This window comes from Lolium rigidum, chromosome 6, assembly GCF_022539505.1.
Source record: "Lolium rigidum isolate FL_2022 chromosome 6, APGP_CSIRO_Lrig_0.1, whole genome shotgun sequence".
NCBI lineage: Eukaryota > Viridiplantae > Streptophyta > Magnoliopsida > Poales > Poaceae > Lolium > Lolium rigidum.
Genome location: NC_061513.1, coordinates 211,012,242 through 211,023,625, shown reverse-complemented (window position 1 = coordinate 211,023,625; position 11,384 = coordinate 211,012,242). Strand labels below are relative to the sequence as shown.

Genomic DNA, 11,384 nt, shown 5'->3' with positions numbered 1-11,384 from the left:
CAGAGTTGAAGGTACTACCATTTACAACCCACAAAATGTGCTTGATCTCGTTACCAGAAACGAATTACCATACAAACCAAAGCATCTGGGTGTAGGAGTTTGACAATCACATCACATTTGACCACACGACCGGAAAAATGTGAGAACTATGTCCGACACAATACATGCCACTTTATTCAGCACTGCCATCTCTGGTAGTGTCCCTAGTTTTACTTAGCTAACTAAATATACATAATTGTGCACTTATCATTTCATCGCACTAGGCATAGAGAAAAACGGACTGAACGTCAACGAGAGCCCGAGAACTGACACCATGTTCAGCAACCAGAACAGAATCTGATCACCTGCATGTCGCATGATAAATCCAGTAAATCAAATAAGCATATGCCCTGGTAATATGTACTTGCCGGCTTCCCATTCAAGTGAAAATAAAGCTATCAATATAAATGCAATTAGAATAGGTTGGAAGAGTAATGTGTTTACCTGGTAAGAACAACCCAGTTATGTTCTTCTGGGCCCATGAAAACCTGCAAAAGGCAAGAACTAAGTTAAGCTAGTTGGGAAGCACACTTGCCGCCAAGCAAAACGCAGAGGAATTCCTCCTCAGAAAAGAAAAAAAAAACTGTTACTTACAATATTCCTGCTGCTGCTGGAGCTACTGCTTTGAAGATAGACATCAGAGTCACAGAGATGCCATTTGCAACACCCCTTTGTTCTTGTGCCTGTACATGTTTCCATCATAGAAGTTAGAACACAGAAGAATGACCCAATGGTACAGATGATCCTGGCCAGTGGCGAACATGGTGGATTTACGTACCACCGCCGTGTTCTGCAGAATGTTGCACGCAATAGTAATGGTCGCCTGTTTCATTTCAGATGACATCAGAATATGTTCATGATAAAATTGTCTATTAAAATGAAGCTTGTTTTCTCCAGGATACTGAATTTTTTTTTTCATTTTTTTAAGTAACCGCGGAAGATCTGCGTGTTTTGTATTAAGCTCAAAAAATGGATCCATAGACCACAATACAGAAGAATCCAGCAGCACCAATGCCACGGAATGCAAAGGAGCACACTAGGCGCAAAGCGCCACAATAATGAACAACTCTAACTCGTCTACCTCTACTAGACACCCAATTTTCTTTCATTTGGAAAAGGGGTGCTCAAATATGGTTTCTCTAAATCTCCCAGAAACCATTATCAACATGTTTGTATTTTTCTTTTAGAAAATGGATACTTTATTGCTCTTCCGGCCAGTCTCTGCACCATGATGACCAACACGTTTGTATATGATTTTTTTTTTAAAGAGGAAATCCCAGGCATCGTGGTGATGCTTCATTTATTAAATTATTCACTAAAGTCTTACAAGAGCAATACAAAGATCAAACTCGAAGCCACCTCGCTATACCTACAGAGGGATGAAGGGGATGACAATACACCAACTCACATCATCCAAAAAATCAAATGCCTTCTCAAGCCGCCCAATAGCAGGTGAGAAGCACATCCAGTCAAGCAGACTCTCAGCGCACGCCAACACACACGCCACAGAAGTTACTACCGCCGTCTTCCTCGACCCCATCTTCAAAAGGGATCATCGCATTAACCTTGGAAGGCCTACCGTCGATGCCACCATGACGCCAGACGGCCTGCACGCATACATCATCGTGCATCCGTCGTCGATACCCCGCATCACCATGCCACCGAGACTCATCGCTGTCGATGTGGTAGATGAATACTACTCCACCAACATCCGCCACCTTGGTTGCTCCAAAAACGATGCCCTAAGAGGTAGAACGACGCAGGTAGCGCTGTCATCGTCCGATCCAAGAGACCCAGATCTAGGGTCTGCCCCGAAGCAGCACGAGTGGGTAGATGCAGGCTGCGATGACGATGCCTTCAAGAAGGTTACGACGCGTGATGTCGCTATCGCCCGGCAAGACCGTGGTTGAAGCACGATTTTTACCGGCAGCCGCGCATCCCCAACTCGCCGAGTGTAGTGCCGAGGCAAGCAAAGATGATGTCTTCGACAAGGTAACGACGCCAATCGACGCCGCCATCATCCGCCAAGACCGAGATCGAAGCACGGTTTTAACCGGCTGCCACATCACACCCCCAACTCGACATCGATCGGATCTTCACCGCCATAGATCGGTGTGGGATTCCGAGATCCTCCACCCCAGATCCCAATAAGGCCGTCCACCCCCGGAGAGGAGGAGGACGCCACTACCAATTCCGAGGCCGCCACCCCGACTCCCAGGTGATGTGGGCAGAACCAACCTCGTTGCAAACCACGGGATCCCGCAGTGCAAATTAGGCCCTCACGAGCCCGCCCCACCGCCGCACCTCAGGCAGTCGCCGCCGTGCACCACCATGGCTAGAAGATGGAGAAACGGGCTCCGCCGCAGCTCCGCCTAGCCGCTGCAGCAGAGTCCCCGCCGCCGCCACGTCGCGCGGGCTTTGCCCGGCAACGTCACCGGCGACGGCAGAGGAGAGGGAGGTGGTAGGGAGGGCCGGAGGGGCCCCAGTGCGGGCGGCGCCGCACGGGGGTTAGGTCTCCAGAGGTGTAGGTCACTAACGTGATCTGAGAGGTGACTTTTAAGTTTTAACCAACTTACCGATGCACACTCCCTAATACGTACTAGTAACTCATTTCAAACGAAGCAACAAAAAATAATAAAATCTGACAGTTTTGTTCCAGTCATAGCAGTGGACTTACAGCAAACACATTTTTCAGAACCGAAGCTATGTTGATGAGTACTTTGAGCTCCATACCATACAGGTTGGCCATGAATGGATATGTTGCAAGGAGAAGTATAGACAATACCTGAAAGATCAAACATGCAATTTGGTAATGTAGAATAGATTCACTATATCAAAGAAATATATCGACATAAAAAGTGTTCTTCGCACATACCGCTGCAGAACGGAATGGCTTGATTAACCCAGCATACTTGGCAAGGAATGGATAAATCGTAAGCTGGTACACTAAAACACCAAGACCTATATGATCAAACGAAAATGGTCATATGGTAAGGGAATTCAAAGCCAGTGCTAGATGTAATAAGTTAAGGAACCGTGCTACATATGTGTTGATATAATTTTTGTGCTCAATATGTCTCTCTTGCATAGTTATCATGCTATAAATTTGTGCAAATATCACACATACCCGAGATAGCTAGCACTGTACCAACATCCTGAGATGTAAAACTCAGTCCCCGGTATTTTCTGCTGCTGACGGCCCAGAGCGAAAATATCTGAAAATAGAATTTAGAGAACGCATTAACATGAAAGGTTGCTTTCTTTTCTCTGGATCTGATTGTTCTGTATTAGCTAGATAAGATGAATTAAAATACATAAATAAATATTTACCTCGAGATAAGCTGTATCATGGAGAGAAAAGACACAGTAGAGGGTTATTGCTGACATCAATTGCCAGTTCTTTAGCAGGCTCTTTGTAGATGCCATTCTCCCTGATCCAGATTGTTTAACTTTCCCATTTTCTAAGCTTGAATCACATACTTGTGCCTCCATCGTATCAATAGTTTTGTCATCATGGTGCATGTGCAGAGTTTCCTAAGAAAATACATTTAATCAAGCGGGGGTTCAAGGGAGATAAAAACAATCATAGGGAGATTTAAGGGCATACCGGAAGCCAAATGCACGCTACACATGCTCCTGCTGCTAGAACCGATATGACGAAGCAAGGGAGGAAGTATGGAAACCTAAATGAAGATGTAATGTGAAAAGTTTATATTATGCTCAAATGATGAAAATACTTATATCATTTGACACAGTGTGATTAATAATTTACCTTCCAAATATGGATTCCTCCGAGAAAAGATTTGGGAACCTCTTTGCAGGCTGATACAAGATAGAAAATACACAATATTAGTCAGATTTCGTGTATTAATTAATTTGCCTCAAAAGGGAGAAGGTTTGTTCATCATCCCAACCAAAGTTTTGCTCACAAATTTTAATTGTTAAATGTGAATTGTGCAAAAACTCTCTGGGAATGAACCATTCCCGAAACTAACATTTTTTTAAGCTGCCATGATAGGGATGCTCTTGTCTATCGGTCCACTCTTTAGTTTTTGCAGCAATCAATATATGATCTATTATTTTCAATATCTACATCATAGTTACATATACTTATATTGTTCTAATGAACTGTTGCAGTAATGGATTTGTTAGACTACCATATGCAAAATCTTTTCCATACTCCTGAAAGTCACTTACCCTTAGATTCGAAAACTGGTAAAAATACAACCTTAATTCTGTAATGCCAGTTATGTATTTCTGCAACTGTACATCAAAGTGGAATGATCCTCACCTGTGCAAGAAATCCTCCAATGGCTGGTCCAACAACAAGGGCTATTGCTCGAGAAGATGTAACCTACAACATAATGTTAGCCATAAGTATCCACTAGCAACAGTGATATAAACACCTTTCTTCAAAGGAATGAAACCGACAGTCCGAAACACAAAAAGTTAGGACGAACTGTTCTTACAAGAGAAATTCCTAGGGCTTGGTGCTCTTTCCTGCAAACTTCCGAAGCATAGGCCTGGAGAACGCAGGCGCAACCATGAGAGTTCAAAAACTAAGTAGCATTTGCTTTATAAATGTCAGTCACCGACACAGTGAATAAATAACCTTGATTGGTCCTAATATACCACAAAGTAACCCAAGTAGACCCCTAGTTACAATTGCCATCCAGTAAGTCGTGCTAAGGCCGAAGAGGGTGTTAAATACGATCCTGATAAAAAGAAGTAGAATAGGATTTAGTGTTAAATTAAATTGAATGGTGTACGGAATATGCTTTTAAGAGCTAACATAATTTGCCATACACTGAAAGGATACTGATTACAATGCAGGGCTTCCTGCCATACTTGTCAGCAAACATGCCCCATGGCACAGCACTGATGGTTCTTCCAAGAAAATAAGTAGCCCCTTAAGACACAGAGTATACAATCAGTAACTACGAATCGAAAATAACCGTTGTCACATTGCAACGGTTGTAAAGTATACTAAATGCCAGCTAAAAAAAGGTCTACTAAATGTATTTTCAGACTTTCGTCCCATATTTTCTTCACATATTTTTCCAGAAAACTGTCATACGATTAGAGAGGGCAATGCTTACCGACAAAACCAGCGTAGAACCCAATATCCTCCTCTTGCTTTGCAACGTTCAAGTCTCTAATCTGTTGTATTATAAGAAAAGTGAACACATAATTGGTCACCATATAGTATGCAATAGTTCATGAAACAATAACTTTTATGCATAAAATCAGGATAATTGTTCAAGTTTTACAGCATCTCTACATACCATGAAGTATAGATAGGGAAACAATGACTGGATTGGTAGCGCTGGAAAGACATACAGAAATCAAGGTGTTAGTTAGAAAGTGCTAGACTTAATTTGACAAGGTTGAACTAAAACGAACAACAGAAATATGTCCTATCTTTACATAGTATTCCTCTGTTCCAAAATATAAGACGGTTTTGGTAGGCCAAAACAGTATACCAAAACATCTTATATTTAGTAGGTGACAAAAAATATGACTTCTGTAACCAAATTTAAGGACTCTCAGGGAAAAACCATGCAATAAATGCACAAGCACACATGTTTGGAACAATCTCCTAACGTTGTCAACTCAGAAATCTGAATCAATAACATGTTTCGTAGTCACTAGTCAGACTGATCCTTTTGACACATGCAACCTCAGATTGTCGTCTACGCCTAATTACCATCAAGAATCATAAACACCCCTGACAAATCTAAATGTAATAACATATCTACATCGATCCTCCAAATTCTGTTTATCTGCTTGTATAAGAGGAACATCATCATATTGTCGCATCATACCGGCACACAAGCATGTGATCCAAACGTAGAGGAAATCAATGTATGGTATCCTGTCATCGGCCTCCATCTTCCTCTCTTGCCGGCACCCGGGGCAGTCTTCATGGTACACCTTCCTGGCGCGCAGCAACGGCGCCTCTTGGCCGCCTCCGGTCATCTCGATGGTGGTAGGCGAGGAGGGAAGGTAATCGGTGAGGGTATGCTTGCCAATGCCCCGCCTCCTGAATCCGCATCAAGATGATGCGTGCATTCTGATAGCCGCGCGGCATCCTCTTTGCCAAGAACAGACCATTGAAGCCTAGCTCACGTTCAGACCGATCTCCACTTTCCCTCAGTTTTCTGCCTCGGTTTTGTTTGGCTAAACTTAGGTGGTGGGATCAGAGGGTTGGCTGAGTCTTTCGCCTTTGAACCACCAAGTACATGTGTATCTACAAGTGGCTGCTATAAACGACTAGACAAACCACAGCCGCGCATATGGAGCATCATAACTTCAAGGAACTGTAAAACGCACTTAAGGTACGACGAGGTAAGCCGAACCACGCGGCGTTTGTCTAGAAAACGGTCTAGGGAGCATGCCAAATCTAGATCCACTTAGTACTAACGAACGATGCACTTTTTTCTTAAGCCAAAATTTTGGAAAAGCTGTACATGTTGGAAATCAGAAAATACTTTTGTCAAATCTGATTAAACTTTGTCAAACAATGTTCTCCTTTTCTATGACTCGACAACTAAGTTTGTAGGTAGCTACTTGTTGCACTATCTTTTTTCTTACATATATATGACCGTTTATTTCGTTCACAAAGACAAGATGAGAGTATTTTAGTTTAAGGGCCTGTTTGATTTAAAAGATGTAAATGATTTCCAAATGAGTTTTGTAGAATCCTTACTGTGCAGGAACTTTTCATATAGAGGCAATTTAATTGAAATGATCGAACCATCCAAAATTCCTATGGAGACTGGACTGCAATCTTGTAGGACTTGTAGCAAGAGGTTAGATCTCCTGGAAAATTTTCTATGTGTCTATGACATGTACTCAATTATTTTTTCTTTGTTGCAACCAAACAACTTCTGCAACTATTTCTTACTGTACGTTTTTTTTTATCTCCATAAAATTTCAGATGCCATGTGCCATATTCCTTCCCTTTTCCTATTTCCGTGCTTTCAAAACCCTTTAAATAAAAAAGGCCTAGTTGGAACAGTATATTAGAAGCTTGCACCCAGAGGTCCCCCTATATCCCTGCAGCCACCCACAAGCGTTGTTCGAGACCGGAGAGGTCGTGTCGTGACACGTACTGCAAGAAGGTACACCAAGTACAGGTACGGGAGTGATGAGGATGTTACATCCTTCTCAGCTTTCATCCACGCGGTCCGATGGTACAACACGTATACGTACGGAGGGGGAGGTGTTGTCCTCGTACCTGTCCATTCTGACTTAACCGCGGTTAATTCTTTCATCTGTTACTCTTCTTGCGTTAACGCCAACAATGAGGCCATGGTTATTATTGTTTTCTTCTGAAACTTCCATGTCGTGCTTATAACAGGTAATTACCGAAACCGATCGATTTCCGTCTTAACTGCGCCCTGTGTAGGGTACGTGAGCAACTTTGTTTTAAATTATGCAAAAAATATTTTTCTTTTTGGGGAGATTCGAACCTTGGCCCGATGCATCAGCAAGGAACAACAATAGTTTATGTCAAAATAATAAAGTAAGCCCACCGCCATGCAGAATGTACAGATGTTAGACGGAAGGGAAGACCATGTGCACGCGTGTTATGTCGAGAACATTCTTGCAATGCAGAACCGAACCGAAGAACGCAAACTGGACGAGAGGTAGCGAGCATGGGGGTGAAGGGTGACTGAATCTTACAGGCGCAGAGGCAGACGACCCAGACGTAGAAGAAATTGCGGTAGGGGATGCTGGTGCTGGCCATGTTGATCTCCGCCAGCCTGCAAGCGGGGCAACGCTCCTTGCCCCTCGCCAGCGCAAGCAATGGCGCTGTCGCCGCCGCGGCCGCAGTCTCGTTTCTTTCCCCGGCGGCCATTGTATACCTCTCCTTCAGCTCAACAAGGGAAGTAAGGAGATGCAGAGACACACAGCTAGCTAGCTAGCTTTCTTCCTCCCTCTCTCCCCGAAGTGCAGCAATTAAAGGAGAGGCGCACGCTCCACCACCTCTGTGGCAGCAAATGCAGCAGCAGTAACGTGGTAGAAGGTAGGCGTTAGCACTCCTGTGAGCTTTTAGTGTTAGCGTAACGAGCGAGACGGGGAGAAGGCAGTTTTATATATAGACGGGCACGCGCCGTGTACGTGATGCGTGGTGTGAACTGGTGGTTATTGGTTCGGTGCGTGGGATCTATCGGATCCGAGTAAATTCCAAAAAAAAAACCACTACATCATATAAGTTCTAAAAACCATCATATTCATCAAAATTGCAAAATTCCACCAGAATTAAGAGAATTTGTTTCAATGTGTAATGATGCTCGATTTAAATCGTGTTAACGCTGGCAAGCGGGATGCACTATCAGATCTATGGTCGAATCAAACAAAATAGACATATCTAACTGTTGGGATTTTCAATAAATTTGTTGGCCATGTCCCTCTCATGGAGATGTGTTGGCAGCCCAACATCAGACCAGAAAGTCCAACACATATCACATGTAGATCCAGATTCTTATCCAATGATTATGCTGCCTCCTCGAGAGGTAGATAAGGAGAAAACCCTAAACATTGCTGGTAGTTGTAAGAGTGAGAGCAAAAGCAAGCTAAAATGTGGCAGGTACCGTGAGAGGGTGAAAGAACACAGTAGAACAGTACAACCAAGTGAGAAGAGAGAAAGAAGAAGAAGATGTGATTTTTGTCTAGATTTCTCATATCTCTTCAAGCTGGTGTTTAGAGGTTCATACGTTTTTTGATTGGCTCCAAACTCGGTGAGCTTGTTTCATACTTTGAGTAATTCAATCTTATTAGCTAGTTTGAGATTTGGACTAGTGGAAAATCATATTTAAGGGTGCCGAAGTCAGTTCGGACTGCTGCAATTTCAACATAGAGTAGTTTTGGGAGACGAACAGTTTAGCCAGGCAAACGGTGTCCGATTGAGCCTTTTTGGTTAGTATGTTAGGAAATCATATGTCTGCTAGTCTACTAAGTTTGGTGCTGATTAGATTTGCGGTTTAAGAGCAGTTTGCTGATTACCGAAGAGGACAAAATCCGTGATCTCTCTACCATGTTGTATCTTACCTCTTGTGGTTATTTCTGTTGTTGCCGTTGGGCAACAATTTAAAGTGTGTTGTAGTCTCTAGATGTTTTAGAGAAGACTCTATACCCATGTTTCTCATAGTGATGCCTGAGTGGTCCACACTCGTGGTTTTTCCCTCCTCACGCTGAGGACGTTTTCCACGTAAGTCTTTGTGTCACTTGTGCGTGTGTTTGAGTTTATTTTTTCGCTGCATCTATTGGTTAAAGCTATCCTCGAAGACAGAAACAAGACATAAATGATTTTGACCCAGGTCTTGCAGATTCATCTCACTAAGCAGTTGAAGAGGATGATGCACATAGTGGTGCTGGTGGTGAAGATGCTCCCCATCAGCAAGAGTATGTAAATGTTGAAGAAAATGATCATGATCAGAAGAAAGAGCCAGCACTAGATAGTCCACCAGCACATCCAATCAGACGGTCCAGCAGAGACCGAGTTCCTTCCACTAGGTATGCATCAGATCAATATGTGGTATTATTGTCTGATGGTTTCGAACCTGGGTGTTCTTTAGAGGCAATGGAAAATGAGAACAAGAAGGAGTGGAATAAGGATATGCAAGAAGAGATGGATTCCTTGCATACAAATCATACTTATGAGCTGGTGAAGTTGCCTATGGATAAGAAAGTTCTAAAGAACAAGTGAGTCTACAGAATCAAGTAAAAATAGCACACGTCACATCCAAGGTACAAGGCCAGACTAGTTGTAAAAGGATTCAACCAAATAAAATGTATTGATTTTAATGAAATATTTTCTCTGGTGGTGAAGATGACATCTATTAGAATGATCCTTGGCATGGCAGCAAGTCTCAACTTGAAGGTTGAGCAAATGGATGTGAAGACAACTTTCCTACATGGAGAGTTGGAGGAAGAAATCTACATGGAGCAACCTGAGGGGTTTCTTGCTAAAGGCAAAGAAGACTATGTGTGCAAGCTGAATAAAAGTCTCTACGGCCTAAAACAAGCACCAAGAAAATGATACATGAAGTTTGAATATGTTATTGGGGAGCAACCTACAAGGGGTGTAGCTCAGACCATTGTGTATTTATGTAGAGGTTCTCAGGTGATGATTTTATCATGTTGTTTCTCTATGTTGATGATATCTTGATTGTTGGCAATAGTGTCTCTAGGATTTCTAGACTAAAGAAAGCGATGAGCAAAAGTTTTGTTATGAAAGACTTCGGTCCAGCAAAGTGTATTCTTCGCATTAAAAATGAGAGAGATAGAAAATCCAATAAGTTGTACTTGTCTCAAGAGAATTACATTGAGAAAGTAGTTCGCAAGTTCAAGATGGACAAGGCAAGAGAAGTAAGTTGTCCACTAGCAGCTCATTTCAAGTTGAGGAAAAACAATGTCCCTCCACTAAGAAGATGTAAAAGGAAATGCAGAATGGTCCTTATGCATCATCGGTTGGGAGTTTGATGTATGCTATGGTGTGCACATGGCCTAATATTGCTCAAGCGGTTAGTGAGCAGATTTATGTCTAATCCAGGAAGACCACATTCAGAAGCTGTGAAGTGGATTTTGACATATCTATGGAGCACTACAAATATGAAGATATGTTTTGGTGCTAAGGAGTAAGAGTTGATTGCTTATTCAGATTCAGACTTGGCTGGAGATATTGATGGCAGAAAATCCACTTCGGGTTATTTGGTTGCCCATTTAGGGGGATCAGTGGCATGACAAAGCAAGTTGCAAAAGTGTGTGGCGTTGAACAGAACTGAAGCCACATTCCTCGCAGTAAAAGAGGCTAGCAAGGAGCTATTGTGGTTGAAATGATTTACTTGTGAGCTTGGGTTTAAGCAAGACAAGTATGTGTTGTTTTGTTACAACCAGAGTACTATCCACCTAAGCAATAATGCAAGTTTTAATTCTGGGTTGAAGAATATTGCGGTACACTATCATTGGATTCGAGATGTGCTGAAATCTAAGCAAATGCAGATTGAGAAGGTGCGCACAGATGACAATGGGTCTAATATGTTGACCAAGGTGGTGACAAGAGGAAAGCTCAAGGTATGGTGTCGGCTCGCCGGCATGACTGCCGGTAGGCAGTGAGACCCTCCATAATGTCGGGAGTGGGAGTTTGTTGGGCCATGTCCCTCCACAAGAAGGTGTGTTCCCAGCCCAATATCAGTCCAAAAAGTCAAACTCGTATCAACCGTTGATCGAGGTTCGCATCCAACGGTTGTGCTGCCTCCTTGAGAGGTAGATAAGGAGAAAACCCTAGCCACCCTTGGTGGCTGTAAGAGTGAGAGAAAGAGCAAGCCAAAACTTGG

At 42.8% G+C, this 11,384-nt stretch overlaps 1 protein-coding gene across 1 annotated transcript; it reads right to left on the bottom strand.

The window, feature by feature from the left end:
• Positions 1-246: 246 nt before the first annotated feature.
• Positions 247-6,018, bottom strand: LOC124665105 (probable peptide/nitrate transporter At3g43790). Its single transcript, XM_047202508.1, has 17 exons — positions 5,865-6,018; positions 5,325-5,365; positions 5,139-5,199; positions 4,846-4,948; positions 4,652-4,754; positions 4,509-4,562; positions 4,331-4,393; positions 3,812-3,861; positions 3,647-3,722; positions 3,370-3,573; positions 3,167-3,254; positions 2,915-3,000; positions 2,717-2,824; positions 818-862; positions 634-722; positions 484-527; positions 247-344 (listed from the first exon to the last, which is right to left on the bottom strand). The coding sequence occupies exons 1-17, from the start codon at positions 6,016-6,018 to the stop codon at positions 247-249; spliced, it is 1,467 nt and encodes a 488-aa protein (XP_047058464.1).
• Positions 6,019-11,384: the final 5,366 nt, after the last annotated feature.